General features: G+C 47.1%; 1 protein-coding gene across 1 annotated transcript in view; it reads right to left on the minus strand.

Moving 5' to 3' along the window:
- WWC2 (WW and C2 domain containing 2) overlaps nucleotides 1-6,616 on the minus strand; it is a 144,789-nt gene extending 138,173 nt beyond the window's left edge. Inside the window, exon 1 of the mRNA XM_079726726.1 lies at nucleotides 6,238-6,616. Coding sequence (XP_079582852.1) covers nucleotides 6,238-6,368 — 131 coding nt within the window. The 5' untranslated portion in view covers nucleotides 6,369-6,616. The remainder of the gene's footprint in view (nucleotides 1-6,237) is intronic.
- Between the last annotated feature and the right edge of the window lie 10,350 nt (nucleotides 6,617-16,966).

The following is a 16,966-nucleotide window of genomic DNA, read 5'->3' on the forward strand; positions in this document are numbered from 1 at the left end:
GCAAAATGAGGCTGGTCACACTCCTCTAGAGTGGTGGCATCATTTTCCTACAGACAACTACTCCGAAAAACTGAGCAAGTGCCATCCACAAGGCAATATCTCCAGGCCCCAGAGGCAGGCAGCACAGAGCCTGGTCAGGCTGCAGGGCGGCTTCTACACTTTTGCCAGCCCACCAGGGCTTGCCCACAGAAAACTGAAATCCTGGCTTGCTTGAAGGCCACATGTCACAGTGGCTGATTATGTAGCTCACAACTTAGTGATTTGCTGCTAAAAAAAAAAAAGAAAAAATTACTTATTTATAAATAATAGTCTTTCTTGACAATGCAATTATTGTCCTGAGAGTTCCAACAAAATTAAGGTGCAAACTATGGACTAGTAAAGTCAGAGAAGAAACCTCAGTCATGGACTAGGCAACCACTGCTCACTCCAGCTAACATCACAGCAAACTGTTGAAAACAAGAAATATTCTGTCGGGAATTTTTGGAAGACAGCATAGTTTAGTTTAAATTAGGGCTTCCCAAAGTGATTTTTTTTTTAAAAAAAAAAACCTTCTTTTAAGAACCTCTCCACACTTCAAATACCATAATCACTGAAATCATAGTAACCACTTGGCACCCAGACTTGGACAGAGCCTGGAGAGGGATGACTCCCAGCAATCTATGACAAGGGCGGTTGTGATTAAAACTATTGGGGCTGATTTTGCGTTCTCTGCTCTTATAAGTGATTCACATATTTATACTGTTAGTCAAAATGTGGCAGCTTAATTCTCTCATTATTTTTAATCTAACTGGAAAATCAATTGTCTCTGGTTGTTGGTGGTTATGGCTATAGTTATGAAAACCCAACAACAAGAAATTGGAAACAAGAGTAGCTCAACTAGTAGTATTCTTTCATCAACTTCACAAACTTTCTGTATCAACTGGCCTAACCAACATTCATTTAACATCTACCGGATACAAAGGATACAGAGAGCAGGAATAAGCAATTAGGTCTTTTGAAGAATTCACACTCCAGCAGTAAGTAGGTTTAGCAAAATTACTTGCTTTGACTTTGAAAGAAAGACAGCAGAGAGTTGCATACAGCCTAACCAGGTGCCACAAACTGGGCGTGGAGAGCCAAAGTTAACTCAGACACTGGTGACACCCAGCTGACATCCTCTTCCTCCTCATTGTCCCCCAGCCCCAGCCCCCAGGATTTCTTCCCTTCAATTAGAAAGTACAGGTTGCTCAACATCTGATCCAAGCCATAAACCAGAGATTATGGCCTATCAGCCCTTTTTAATGTAAAGTCATTTTGTGTGGTGGTAACTCTTTTAAGTTCAGCTAGACAAAGTTATTGTATCCTTGGGTAACGTCCAATCCGAGGATGGAAAGCAAACAGAATTCCACTGGGAGTCCGTAAAACCACTCATCCTGTCTCTGAGCCCTGCCCACCTTAGCCACCTACTCCTCCAAGAGGCAAATAAATCCATCATCCCACCTTTTTCTCCCACATTGAATACAGTTTTATTTTTTTAAAGCACCAGGCCATTTGGCCATGATCTATAGCCCACCATAAACACCATTTGGTGCGGTCAAAGGGTGCCCATGGTGAGCAAAATAAGAGGTGAGTGAGGGAGCAGACCTGCAAAATAACAGTTGGCCTACCTAGGGTGGGGAGGATTGCCAAGGAGTCACAGACAGGAGCTTTCCCCAGGATTGAGCGGGGGTGGGGAGGAGAGGAAGGGCAAAGTCAAGACTGTTAGAGTAAAACTGTAATCTATGCAGGTTGATACAGAGCCCCAAACTGAACTTCTAATGTGCTCAAGAGTGCACTGAACTTCCAAGTTCTACGTGGACTAGTACTGTGGTTCAATGGGGTCAGCTCGATGGGTCCCCAACCCACACTCCCAAGGCATTCACCCTACGTGGCCAGCTCAGGGATCAGAGCATCCTACCTAGTTGACAGGAACCTCTGAAGACCAAGAAAGACTGGTCAAGTGGAAACCACCTAAGTATCCATCAACAGATGAACAGATAAAGAAGCTGTGGTATACAGCATGTGATATACAATGGAATACTACTCAGCAATAAAAAAGAACAAAATTTTGCCATTTGTGGCAACATGGATGGACTTGGAGGGTATTATGCTAAGTGAAATAAGTCAGACAGAGAAAGACAAATACTGTATGATTTCACTTTTATGTGGAATTTAAAAAATACAACAAACTAGTGAATATAACATAAAAGAAGCAGACTCGCAGATACCGAGAACAAACTAGTGGTTACCAGTGGCGGGGGGCAGGGGTAACACAGGGGTGGGGAGTGGGAGGTACAAACTACTGGGTGTAAGATGGGCTCAAAGATGTATTGTACAGGGCTTCCTTGGTGGCGCAGTGGTTGAGAGTCTGCCTGCCAATGCAGGGGACACGGGTTTGTGCCCCGGTCCGGGAGGATCCCACATGCCGCGGAGCGGCTGGGCCCGTGAGCCATGGCCGCTGAGCCTGTGCGTCCGGAGCCTGTGCTCCGCAGCGGGAGAGGCCACAACAGTGAGAGGCCCACGTACTGCAAAAAAAACCAAAACCAAAACAAAAAAGATGTATTGTACAACATGGGGAATAGAGCCAATATTTTGTAATAACTGTAAATGGAAAGTAACCTTTGAAAATTGTATAAAATGAAAAAAAATTGCATAAAAGTAAAAAATTTTAAAAAAAGACTGGTCAATCAGCCTGAAAAGTCAACCCTGGGCAAAGAGGTTCTCCTCCATCGAGAAACCCCTGAGCATGCCCAGATGTCCAGGAAGACTAGAGGAATGACAAAGGACACAGGCTCCAGAGTCAGACTATCTGGCTTTGAATCCTGGCTCCACGTTTAACTACGATAGCAGTCTCCCTGAGACTCCATTTCCCCATCTGTAACTGGAAGATAATAACAGCACCTACCTCATAGGACTTCTGGGAGAATAAAATGAGATCACAGTTAAGGAGCTTAGCAGCGTGGCTCTCACACAGAAAACACTGAGAAAATGTGTGCAGTACCTCTACTATTTTCAGGGGTAACTGGAACTATCCGTCAGTTCCTAAATTGAAATGACAACACTACAACTACTACTCTTTGGTGAGGCCGTAGTTAGGGGCCCCCAAACATCTCCATGGGGTTGGTGGTATGATCTTCACTTTAGACTTGAAGAATGGAGCTTTAGGGCTTCCCTGGTGGCGCAGTGGTTGAGAATCTGCCTGCCAATGCAGGGGACATGGGTTCGAGCCCTGGTCTGGGAAGATCCCACATGCCGCGGAGCAGCTGGGCCCGTGAGCCACAATTACTGAGCCTGCGCGTCTGGAGCCTGTGCTCCGCAACAAGAGAGGCCGCGATAGTGAGAGGTCTGTGCACCGCGATGAAGAGTGGCCCCCGCTCGCCGCAACTAGAGGAAGCCCTTGCACAGAAACGAAGCCCCAACATAGCCATAAATAAATAATTAAAAAAAAAAATTAATGAACTTAAAAAAAAAAAGGATGGAGCTTTAGAGGGGTTCAGACACTCATCTAAGCTTTCTCATCTAATAAAGGTGGAGCAAGGAAAGCTTTGATCACATTGCAGCAGAGTCTGCATCATGTAATGGACCTCCAAAAGCTTAAAAGCATTTAAAAATAATACTTCAATATTCTAAAATCACTACTTATTGAATAAAATTATGTTCTTGTGAAATCTCCAAGCCTTCCCCCATGACATCTGCATAATAACCTATACAATCAGAAATACTTCACAAATTCTGATAGACCATGAAAAACACAAAATTATCTTTCTTAACATAAATATGACTGGGTAAATCATCATGCCCATCTTAATGAAACGGATTTAAAAGTTCAAAAGTACTGCAGACCCACAGTTTATCAAGTCACTTTTTTTTCAGGATTTGTAATTTGATCCTGTAAAAGAAGGGGCACATTCCAATTGGCCTGTGCAACACCTCTGCCCATATGTTTGGTAAGTGTGTAACAAAATTGCCTAGAGGTAATAGTTCTCCAAATATCCTCTTCCACCATCTCTTACACTAGTTAGCAAGACTTATAGACACTTCACTGCCCTAAAATAAAACACAACCAAATTTAAACTATGTCAATGTTGACTCATCTCACAGAATGTCTTTTAAAGCTCTAATACTGAGATCCAGAAATATGTATAACCAGTCAAATTTATAAATACTTAAAGATCCAACAGCAAACTGGAAATAATAACAAATCACCTTAGTCAAAACTGTTTGTCCCCATCAAATGAATTGGTTACCCGGTTTCTTAAAAACAGAGCTCATGATAATTGTTAATCCATTAACAATTTTAAATAAAAGACATGCTTAACTTGTTTAAGAAGTAGTGATAAAGATAAGCCAAGCCATATAATTTTATTTCACTTTCTATTTGCTTTACCCAGGCATTACACAGTCTTGTAATCCTTGCTAGTAAACACAAATGAGATGATATTAACAAAACATGTAAATTGAAGTAAAAGAGAATCTAAAATGCCTAAATATTTCAAGAATGCATTGCAGTTTCAATAACCTGAAACTCCATGTATCAGAAAGCAGAAATAATTACCATACAACTGTAAAAGTCAAATATTTATACAGGTGCCTTAAAAGCCACTGTTGGGTGCACACTATCATCATTGAAATTTACTATCTGTTAAGTAGTTTCAAAGTGCAATAACTGGCTTGGAGCGTGAAGTTTATGACAACAACTAATACATCTGGAGAGACTGTGAAGGCGTGATGCTTGTCATAACTTTCATCAGGTCAGCAACACGCAGCCAGGCTAGAGCAAGACAGGACCTCAGCACAGGTGTCTTTTCTCATTTCAAGAGGGAAACCTAAACCGACACCTTCATGGATAATTTAACAAGGATTGTTCCATAAATTTATAATGTCACTTGTGACTTTCTTATAACTGCTCTTTAGTAGCATTCAAAAACAATATTCTTAAGATAAAAGTAACTGAGAACATAAAGTATGAAACTATTTCAGCTTCAAATTGAGAAAAGGGGGAATGTTTAATAGGAGAAGGACCTAAAAAGGTTATAAACCCCTAAGGCCACATTCCATAAAAAGGGGGAAAGAAATTTCATAAATGATAAACATCCAAAATTTGGAATTATCCCTAATGGTATATTATTTAAATTTATAAATAGGAATACCTCCTTAATAGTTTACAAATTTACAATTAGGAAAATCTCCTCTTATTCTTCCAATAATTCTAACTGTAAGAAATTTTCCTTTTCAGGGTAAAAAGAAAGATGGAAAAGAGAAACAACATTTGTGAACATTCAGCTAAACTTCAGTTCCTGAACTTCTTAGATGATGATATTGTTATGTTTCTCCTCTTCACTTCTGAGCAGGAATAAAAAGTGTGTTGAAAACTACAAGAAACCACGCTAAGCTCAAGTCAGCGTTCCTCAATAACCAAGGTTCGGTTCCACTGTCCATTTCACCACTTCTTACTTCAACACAGCATCTGCCTTTTCAAGATCTGAGAGTCAGTTCAAGTTTTCAGGTGAAGATAAACACTAAGCAGTAAACCCCCAAACAAGCGTCTCGAAACTCTGGGGGGCAAAGTCAGTTACACCCACCACCAGGGCCCAGCAAGGAAGGGTGCCCGGGGCCCCCTCAGGCCCAGGGCCTCTGGCACGACCATGGCGCGCCCCGTCAAGAACGTGCAGGCAAGGCTGGGAGCCAAGGACGGCCAGAGAGATGCCACAGGTGGCCTGGACGGCTGGCTGGCCCCGCCTGGCACTTAGGCCTCCTCCTCCGGGAGGCCCAGGGCCGGGCCCCGCCTCCCAGGCCGAATGGACCCTCCAGCCTCTTGCTGGCCAACTTCAGGCGGAGGCGAGCCCGGAGCAGGGCTCAGGGGGCCCCTCTGGGTCCGTGAACTGGACACTGTGACCGCCCAGGGCGTCAATTCCACCCTTCCCTCTGCGCCCAGAGTGTCTAAAGGTCCCGGGGCCGTCGCAGAGCGGGTGGCCAAGAGGGCCCTGGAAGGGGCGGCTGCAACCGGCCCCCTCCAGGGCGCCTGGCCGGCTGACGCAGCCCCGGCTCCGGCAGACGGTCCCGCGCCTCCTTCCCGGGACCCCTCCCGGCACCCTGGGCCGGTGACGCCCCACGCCCCCCGCGCCGCGGGCGCCGCCGCTCGGCCAGGTCTCCCGGACAACAGCCGCCGCCGCGCTTCCGAGGCGGGTCCCCGCGCCCACCCGCGGCTCGGCAGCCCACCTGTCCCGGGGGTCGATCCAGCTGGTCCTCCGGGTGTTGTGGTCGATGTAGAAGACCTTGCCGTCGTAGTCCCTGGCCTCCTCCCAGCCCCGGGGTAGCGGCAGCTGCCCGCTCCCGGCCCTCCTAGGCATGGTCGGCGGCCTCGCCGGCGAGCGGCGCCTCCATAGGGACCGGGCGCGGGACGCGGCGGGAACGCGACTGCCCGGCCCGATCCGGGCGCCGGCGAGGGGCTGCGGGGCGCGGGGCGCGGCGGGGCCACGCGCGGGGGCGCCTCAGGAAACCCTGCTCTCGGCCCCGCCGGGGATCAGTCCACCATGTCTGCGTCGGAGCAGGCGAGCGAACCCTCCTCCTCCTCCTCCTCGCGATCGCCGCCGCTGCCTCCGCCTCTTCCTCCTCCTCCTCCTCCCCGTCCCCCTGTGGCCGCCGAGGGTCGCGGCGCCCAGGCTGCCCGAGCCGCCGCCGTCTGGGCTCGGATCCGGGAAGCTCCGCGGAGCTGCGGCCGTGGCGGCGACGGTCTCCTCATTTGCATGCGATTAGCATGCGCCCCGCCCGGGGCCCGCCCCCACCCGCTCCTCCCCTCGCTCGGCTCATCTGCATGCACATTCCTCGCCGCCACATTCCAGGGCTTAACCCTGCCGCTCCCGCGGCACGCTGCGCCTGCCGGGGCGCCGGCCCGAGTCAGGGGCGGAAGGGAGCAGCGGGCCAGGTGGGAGGGAAGACGGAGAAGGAATGCGCTGCTCGCTGCTTCCCCTTGACCCCAAATGTCTCCCTCCCTACGGCCGAACACTTGGGGTTTTAGAGTTTCGGGACGGCAAAGGCGGCTAAAGAGAAGTCCCCACAGCCCTCTCCACCGCCTTCCGACTTCTAGGGAAACCACAAGACTTTCGAGAGGAAAGGGGTGGGGAGGCTCTCTTCGGAAGACAAGGTCCCAGCAAACCGAGAAGGCACAAAGGCTCCCCCGCGCCCCCTCGGACCCCGGGGCGTTCCGGGCGGTGGGAAAGTGTGAAAAGCAGAGCCAGCGCTCGAAAGCGCGTCAGTGGCGCGTCCGGGGCGGTGTCGCCCCCGGGGCCTCTGCAGGGCGCCCGGCCCTCCGTGACCTCAGCCTCGCGGCGGAAAGCGAAGGCGGATCCCGCGGTCCGAGGGCGCCGCGACTTGCCTGCCCCGGTGCCCCGCTGCGCGGGGGAAACTCGGGCCAGATTCGGAGAAGCCACTGCACCCCCGCTTCCCCGCACCCCCCCCCCGCCGCGGCCGTCGTCGTCGTCGTCGTCCGCCGCGCGCGGGCCTGGGGCGCTCCACCCGGGGGCCCCGCGCTGGACGTGCACGCGCCCGCGAGCCAGCCCCTTCCGTCCGCCCGCGCCCCGGGAAGTCCCCCGCCCGCGCCCCGGGAAGTCCCCCACCCGGAGCCCCGCCGAGGCCCAGAAGGTGTGGGCGAGCCCGCTGGCAGGAAAACGCGGCGGCCTGGCGGCCAGGCTTTCCTAGCCCCTGGATGTGTCCGGGGAGGAACGTGGACTTTCTCTCCTTCCACAAGTATTTATTTATTCAGCAGCTACTACGCCCTGGTCGGCCCTGAGGAGGGTCCGGACGTCGGGCTCCGGACTGGACGGTGCCACGAGCCGCAGGCCTGGCAGGGCCCGGACACACAGCATTTGTGCCCCCAGCCCCTCGGCCTGGGAGGGAGCCTCCCAGTCCCCAGACTCCTCTCCAGCCAGGTCTACACCACCGTCCCCCATTCATATTCTTCTGTGTTACTAAGCAGCTGCTTTTAGAGTAAAAAACAAAAAACGTTGGAAGACCCGGAGATCATTCACCTTTTGGTGTGAATTCGCTTAATCCTGCCGCCTCATTTGTAAAGACTTCCCCACCTTGTGCGGGACGCAGCGCACAGCAAGGGCTTTCAGGGGTTTTGGAACAACGTCCACCTCCCCTCCTGGGTGCACAGACCGGTAAGGAAGTCAGGTGAACTGAGATTCTCTAAGGCGCGGAGCTGGCGCTGCGCGGTTAGTGTAGCAGCTGCCCTGGAGGCTGGGGACGGCCTTTGGTTCTCCAGGCCGTCGGGGCATCTGCGGTCAATCTCGAAGGTGGAGGAGGGTGGTCCTGGAGAGGAAGGACGTGGGGTCAGGCTTGGAACAGCTTCACGGGGGGGACTGGACCTGCCGTCTCGGGCGAGGGCCTTAGAAGGAGTTGTATTTGTACTTGGAGCATCTGGGCAGAAACCTTTAACTACTAGAAACTCTAGAGAGAACTCCTGGGAAGGAGCTACCAGAGGTCGCAGGAGTTGGGGAACGGAGTCGCCCAAGATGAACTCGCTTACTGTATCTTTCTAGGTCTTCCTCGTTTACACCCAGGAAACTAGGCTTCGCCCGTAACAAAGGGAAGCCCCCGCCGCCAGGTCCTGTGTTCAGCCCCACTCCACTGATCAGGAAGTGATAACACAAGGCAAGCTTCTCCTGTTCCAGGTGAGATGTGACATCCTAGTGGGTAATCTTAAGGTTGTACTTCTGAATGCTGTGAAAAAGATGAGACCTGGCTAAAACTAATCTCTCACACCACTGAGTGAACGACCCAGCCAAGCCATTCTTGTTTAAACCTTGCTTCCTGCTGTGCTTTCCCCCCACCCAAACAATTAGAAAACATGTATTATATTAAAATGTCTGCATCCTACTGTTAAAAAAAAAAAGTAGCACACTTTGCTGTTGCCACAATTTAGTTTGTTTCACTGGGATGAACTACTGCCCAATACTTCTCGGTGTTATTTCACATTTGTTAAGCTTTCAGGTAAGTATTCTTACCCAACTTCTAAAACCGATGAGGAGTCCAAAATAGCACACAGCGGTAAATGACATTTATTGTTCTATAAATCTCAAGACTTCAAAAAGAGACCCTAAATAGACAAACAAACCTCTGAAGCATTTAAAAGACAAGCTCGCTTCTTCTCCCCCACTGGGTGGCACAGGAAACATTTGGTCACACAAAAGCAGTTAAGATGACAGAAAGGAAAATGGCTCCTCTGCAGGGTTTTTTGTCTTGATCAAGTTTTCACTCTGCTGTTCTGAGTTCACCCAGTTTACATAGTACCATCCCTTTGGAAAATTCCTAGTGGTCAAGATTATCCCTAGTTTATAGATGGATACATTTAGATTTCATTTGGTTCCAGTTGATCATTGGCAGAGAAGGATGATGCTGTCTGCTGTCCTGGATGCCAGATTACCACAGCCTATGGTACCACTAGCCGCTGAAGAGTCTGTTTTCTGGCCTTCAATTCCCTTTTCTCCCAGCTTTACATTTTCTCTGGTACTAATAGTCTGTGTGTGTGTGGGGGGGTGAGCTGCCATTAAACAAAGCTCCCACGTCAACGTCCAAATCCTGCGTGGCAGGAAAATTAGCGGTATCAAAAATGGGAGTAGGCAGCGAAATTTATTTCAACAGATAATTAGTTATAACTATCCAAATTTAAAATATGTATACTTTTAATCCAGCAATCCCGGTGCTACAGGTTTACCTACGGATACTAAAGTTCCTCAGGATTTGCAAGGATGTTCATTGTAGCATGCTTTATAATAACAAAACTGGAAAAAACCACCAGCATCCATCATTAAGGGACTAAGTAAATGAATTATCCATACTCAGCAGGCATATTAAAAGCATTGCATAAAAATGTATGTGCTGATCCTGGAAAGATGTCCAGGATCTTTAAGTGAAAAAAAGCAAGGTGCAAAAACCACTTGCTTGTTAACTTCACCGGAGGTGGAGCCAATCATAAAATTTAAAGAACACAGCCTCCTATATACTTCCTTAGTGTCAAAGGGAGAATTCAGACAGTAAATTAAGAGAATGGGGACTGTCAGAAGGGTCTCGTCAAAGCAGTATACATAAGGAAAACGATCATTAAAAGGGATGGGGTCGAGATGAGTGGACATGATTCCAAAATGGACCGGCGTGGCAGGGCGTGCTTGTAGAAGGAAATGGATATTGGAAACTCCAAGGTGAATCTGGCGTGCAAGAGCCCAAGACTGGCTGGAGCCGTCTAGTTAGGAGGCTGGCGTGATAATATAGGTATGAGAGAGATAAAGGTCTGGATTAGAAATAAAGTGAGGAAGGCATGAAAAGGAATGATCCGGCAAGAATTTGCTACTGATTAGATTAAGCAGTAAGTCGACCACAAGGAGGAATCTGGTATGAGTCCAAGATTTTAGGCCATCAAGAGAGACTCAAATAGCTGAAATAAATGAGGAAGTCCAAAGGGGGATCTGATATGGGGTTTGATTTTAGAAATTAGAGATACCCAGCAGAAAGTTAAAGGTCGGGACTCAAGCTCAAACAAAAGGTCAGAACTGGAAATATGTGGTCGAATGTCACCCATCTGAAATTCTGTAAAGGGCTAAGGATTCAGGATTGAATCTTGGGAAAGAAACATCAGTACAAGTCTAATAGCATTAAGTAACCCATCTATAGTCCTGTATTTGGCCTGTAATTCTTCAGTAATTTGATGTGATTTAATTTATTTCTTTGTAAAATGTGGTCTCCATTTTCAGTGATGTGTGTAAGAATTCGTTACTAGCGTGTAATCCATCTCTGAATGAATTATTGTTATAAACTAAGCTTAAGCTATTGAGTCAGCTCATGTGTAGGACAAGATGAACTGGTTTTCAATATTTTAATATCCCCTGTCTCCTCAAGGAGATCAGGGATTATATAAACTGGAACATCTAAATAAGGATAACTTCTTCTTTCCTGAGTCAAACTAGTGACATTTTTGTTTTTGTTTTTGCTCTTCTGCAACCGAAATGTTAAAATAAATAACATCTCTAGGTATTAGGAATCAGTAGCCCTAATCCACAATTCCTAAATCTTATTGTCTAGACAGTCCTGAAAAAGATAGGCATATGAGCGTTAAGAATTGCCAGTGCCAGGCCAGACCAGAAACCTCGATAACCGCAGCCACTTCCCTGCCAGTTACTCATTATAGCAACACCTTGGGCAACAGCGATCATTTCAGTTCAGCAGTAAGCAACATCAAACAGGTTAGATTTTACCTTTCTCACTGCAGAGGGAGACCCACACTGAGCGAATGCTGTGGTTGCTAAAGAGATAGAAAACATTTAATAGCTGTCTTATTAACTAAAAGGAACAAAAGTTCCAATGCCATGCTTGTATGTGTGAGGCTCTCAGAGGGTGCCTCTTGTATACTCTGTGGGGTAGACTCTTAGAATAAATATTCACTGACATTCTTTCTTACATATGAAAAAATATAAGGTTCCATTTTCCTTTTACCATCTTTAATTTGCATTTTTCCCCATTCCAACTTTATAATCCACGAAAAACAGCTTCTTTAAAACATGGGATGGTATTCCCTCATCCCTATCTTTTAAAACTATTTTATATCTCCTTTCCTATCCCTCTGAATTTTCCATTAAAATCTTTATTTCTACTTATTATTTCTCAGTCTTTCTCTCTCCACTTCATCCTCTCTCTTTCTCTTAGTTCTTGATTTCCTGATGTTGACTCAATGCTGTGAATTTGGCTTTAAGAAATTTAACTGCAATATAATCTCCCAAATTTGTCTGATTTAGGGATATTCAAATTGAATAAGGAGAAAAAACTGTGTAATAAAACATGTTCAAAGAAGTGTATTTTGCCAATAGACGTATGGAAAGTTGCTCAACGTCATTAAGAACCGGTGAAATGAAAACTAAAACCACAGTGAGATACTCATGTAGCTGCTACGCTGGCAAAAACTTAAGTTTAAAAATATCAGCTGTTGGGCTTCCCTGGTGGCGCAGTGGTTGAGAGTCCGCCTGCCGATGCAGGGGACACGGGTTCGTGTCCCGGTCCGGGAAGATCCCATGTGCCGTGGAGCGGCTGGGCCCGTGAGCCATGGCCGCTGAGCCTGCGCGTCTGGAGCCTGTGCTCCGCAATGGGAGAGGCCACAGCAGTGAGAGGCCCACGTACCGCAAAAAAAAAAAAAAAAATCAGGTGTTGGTAAGGATGTGGAGCAACAGGTGTTGTCATCAGTGATGGGTGGCAATACAGATTGGTACAGACACAATTGGGCCATATCTAGGAAAACTGAGGATATCCACATCCTGGGACCTAGTGATTCCATTCCTAGGTATATCCCCTAGAGAAATTCACACATATATGCTCCAGATCCACGTACAAGAAATGTTTAGGGTGTATTATTATTATTACTTTAATTTTTATTTATTTATTTATGGCTGTGTTGGGTCTTCGTTTCTGTGCAAGGGCTTTCTCTAGTTGCGGCAAGTGGGGGCCACTCCTCATTGCGGTGCGCGGGCCTCTCACTATTGCGGCCTCTCTTGTTGCGGAGCACAGGCTCCAGACGCGCAGGCTCAGCAGTTGTGGCCTACGGGGCTAGTTGCTCCGCGGCATGTGGGATCTTTCCAGACCAGGGCTCGAACCCGTGTCCCCTGCATTGGTAGGCAGATTCTCAACCACTGCACCACCAGGGAAGCCCGAGGGTGTATTATTTACAGTAGCCTAAAAGTGAAGCATGCAAATGTCTGATAAAGAATGTAGTGGATAAATATATTGTGTGGTTTATTTATGCAATACAATAGAGCAGTGATAAACGGATGAACTACAGCTACACAAAACCCCTTCGGTAAATCTTTAAAAATATAATGTTGGATAAAAAAAGCAAGAAACAAAAGAATTTGTACAGAGAGATTTCATTCACGTAAAGCTCACAAAAACAGGTAAAACCAAATTATATTGATTAGAGATGTGTATGTAAGAGGTGAAAGTATAAAGAAAAACAAGGAAATAAGTACCGCAGAGGTCAACATAGTGCTTACGTCTAAAGGGAGGGATAATGTTGAACTTGGGGAGAAGGACATGGGGAGAGGAATTCTGTGAATGTTCTGAGGTTTTTTTAACCTGTTTGCTTTATATTTTTTGTTAAACTATATGCACATGTTTATACACTTTTCTGTATGTATGTTACATTTCTCTTTCTCTCTCTCTCTCTCTCTCTCTCACACACACACACACACACACACACACACACGGAAATACTATAGTTTTATCTTGAAGCATGGGGAATACCCAAGACCTGGGAAACCTGCTTTAATGAACAGATGAAAATTGTACTTGTAATTAGCACATTCAGTGTGTGAATGCAAATGCCCCACTAAAGGTTATTCTTTCTGAAATAGAGTAAGCTCCCTTATTTGTTTATTTACAGATGTTGAGACATATATACAAATAAGATCCAATTACAATAATTCTGTAAAACGAAGCTATATCCTTCAAATTCATATCCTGTACCAGAACTTCTTAAAACCATAATAAATTATGCACAACAGTAATTCTACACAACCAATATTCTGTCTGGCTACTAAACACTTTCAGTTTTTTTTTTGTTTTTTTTTTTGTGGTACGCGGGCCTCTCACTGCTGTGGCCTCTCCCGTTGCGGAGCACAGGCTCCGGACGCGCAGGCTCAGCGGCCATGGCTCACGGGCCCAGCTGCTCCGCGGCATGTGGGATCCTCCCAGACCGGGGCACGAACCCGTGTCCCCTGCATCGGCAGGCGGACTCTCAACCACTGCGCCACCAGGGAAGCCCAACACTTTCAGTTTTAAAATGGCCTGACTACTGTTCCACTGGTGTCCTGGGGGGAGGGGGAGGGGCAGCGGGTAGGCCAGCGGGGGCCCGACTTTACTGAACTGTGCTGTGCACGCCAGTTTTTTTTAGCTCTTACCCTTCAGCTCACTCAACTCTTTTTGTAGAAAACATCCAAATCACCTCTTCTAGAATTTACCTAGACCACCAAATCACAAAATAAGACAAGTCCCTCACTCATCCATTCAACTTCTATTGCACACTTAATATGAACAGAGTTCTGAAAACTAAAGGCTGAGTAAGAACAAGGTCCCTGCTCGATTGCAACAGTACTGATTCTCAGTATTTGGGTATTCCCATGCATTGTGCTGTTTTTGTGTCTTTAAATATCTGTAATTTTGTTGGTATAATACTGTTATTTTAATATTTAAAAAATAAAAAATTGGAGCCATTTACTTCTTGAGACACACCCAAGAAATTTAGATTCTTTTTATTTTGAAAAATGTGAAAACTACAGAAAAATTGAAAGAATAATAAAATGAATACCTGTGTAAGCATCTTCCAGATTCACCAGGCGATATTAACATGTTGCCATGTTACGATCTCTTTTATATCTCTGTTTGTAGATAAAGGCTTTTTTTTTTTTTTTTTTTTTTTTTGCGGTATGCGGGCCTCTCACTGTTGCGGCCTCTCCCGTTGCGGAGCACAGGCTCCGGACGCGCAGGCCCAGCGGCCACGGCTCACGGGCCCAGCCACTCCGCGGCATGCGGGATCCTCCCAGACCGGGGCACGAACCCGCGTCCCCTGCATCGGCAGGCGGACTCCCAACCACTGCGCCACCAGGGAAGCCCGATAAAGGCTTTTTTTATTCAACCATTTGAAGGTAAAAATAAGGACATTCTCTGATATAACCATAGTATTATTATCAACCCCCCAAATTAAAATTGATAGAATAAATACTACTTAATATACAGTCCATATCCACATTTCCCCAATTACCCTAAAGCGTCCTGTACAGCTGTTTGTTGTTTTTTAAACAGGATGCCGTCAAGGACACCACGTGGCACTTAATTGTCCTGTCTCTTTAGTCTCCTCCAATCTTGAACATCCCCCTGCTTTTTATTTTTTTTTTAAATCTTTCATGACAATGATGAAGAGTCTAGGCTGGCAGTTTTGCAAAATATCCCACAATCTGGGTTTAGATGATTTCCTCAAGAGTCAGATGAAAATCCTTGTCCAGAAAACTCCATGGTTAGGTTTATACTTCCCACCTCATCACATCAGGAGGCCTGTGATGTCAGTTTTGTCCCGTCGTCGGTCCCATGCACCACTGAATGATGCAACGTGGCATCTGACAGGTGTATCTGATACCACTGCAAAGGCCTCTTTTCTCCTCTGTACTAATAGCTGTCTGTGGGGTTATACTTTAAGACCATATGAATGTCCTTTTCCCAAACAAATCTTTCACCCACTGCATTTGGCATTTATTCAAGAGCCGTGCTTACATACATCAATTATTACATTCATGGTTCCAAAATGGTGGGTTTTTTCCTTACATTTACCAGCCAGCATTTTTATGTGAAGGACTTTCCCTATCTCTTTCTGCCATGATGGTTGTTATTTTTTTTATCACTAGGGACACATGGATTATTTTTTAGTGTGTTATAATCCATTCCAGCATTTTTTACTGTAGTAAAATAAATGTAATACCTACCATTTTAATCATTTTTAAGTGTACAGTTTAGGGGCCTTAAGTACCTTCACACTGTTGTGCAACCGTCACCACCATCCGTCTCCAGGACTCCATCTTCCCCACGTGAACTCTGTGCCCCTTAAACACTAAGTCCCCATGCTCCCCTCTTCCCCATTCCTGGCAGCTGCACCATGTTTTTTTTTTTATGCTCAAATTGTCTTAGATTTGGCCTATGGGAGCTCCTTCATTCTATTTCCTGTGTTCTCTGACATGTCCCCATCATTCTTTTTTATTAATATAAATTTATTTATTTATTTATCTCTGGCTGTGTTGGGTCTTCGTTGCTGCACGCGGGCTTTCTCTAGTTGTGGCGAACGGGGGCTACTCTTTGTTGTGGTGCGTGGGCTTCTCATTGCAGTGGCTTCTCGTTGCAGAGCACGGGCTGTAGGCGCGCGGGCTTCAGTAGTTGTGGCTCGCAGGCCCAGTAGTCGTGGCTCGCAGGCTCTAGAGCGCAGGCTCAGTAGTTGTGGCGCATGAGCTTAGTTGCTCCGCAGCATGTGGGATCTTCCCGGACCAGGGCTCAAACCCATGTCCCCTGCGTTGGCAGGCAGATTCTTAACCACTGCACCACCCGGGAAGTCCCATATCCCCATCATTCTTTGAGCATTTCCTTGTTTTCTGGCACAAGAAGATTTTCCAGTCTCCCTTTAATCCTTTCCCTGTCCCAGAGCTTGACTCAGCCATTTCTCCAAGGACCCCAGGTCCTTTTAGTGGGCAGTGAATGGTATTTAGAAACTAACATCTGGGCATCTAGGTGAAGTCATCGATATTGGAGGGTCACGCAGGCCCTCTTAGTAGATACATTTACATGCTTATCTATTTCTCTGTCAAAAACCACGAGTTCATATGAATTCCTTCAGTTCAAACTCAACATCGCAGCACTCACTCCAGTTTTGTTTCCGTTCCGTGTTTGTAACGCCCTTCTCGAACAGGGAGAAAACTGACTCTCCTTCTCCTCGGTGTATTTATGTACTTAATCGATACCCCTGAATGTAACCAGCCTCCCAAGGCTGCCACTGTGCCTTCCCCGATGATACCACCCCCAACCTGCCCCCGTGGCCTGCACACCTCGCGTTTGGCCCACGCTCTCCCAGAAGCCTCTCCTACCCTCTGTGGGCTCCCGCACCCGGTGCCGGGCCGCTCTGCCGTGCAGGAGCCCTCCTCACCCCACTCAAGCTCCCACACCCCACACCAGGGCACCCGACGCCCTCAAAGGACTCATCTGCTACGGCTCTGACACCCCACGCTGGGCTGCACCTCCACGAGGACACCATCTCTGTGCTGCTTGTTTTACTGCCCTTCCAAGCACACACTCTTCTTACCCCTCTTGGTTAAGTCCCACATCCCATACCAGGGGGACTGCCCCTCTGCTTGGACGTCCCCCCAGCTAGGGC

Source organism: Hyperoodon ampullatus (assembly GCF_949752795.1).
Source record: "Hyperoodon ampullatus genome assembly, chromosome: 20".
Classification (NCBI taxonomy): Eukaryota; Metazoa; Chordata; class Mammalia; order Artiodactyla; family Ziphiidae; genus Hyperoodon; species Hyperoodon ampullatus.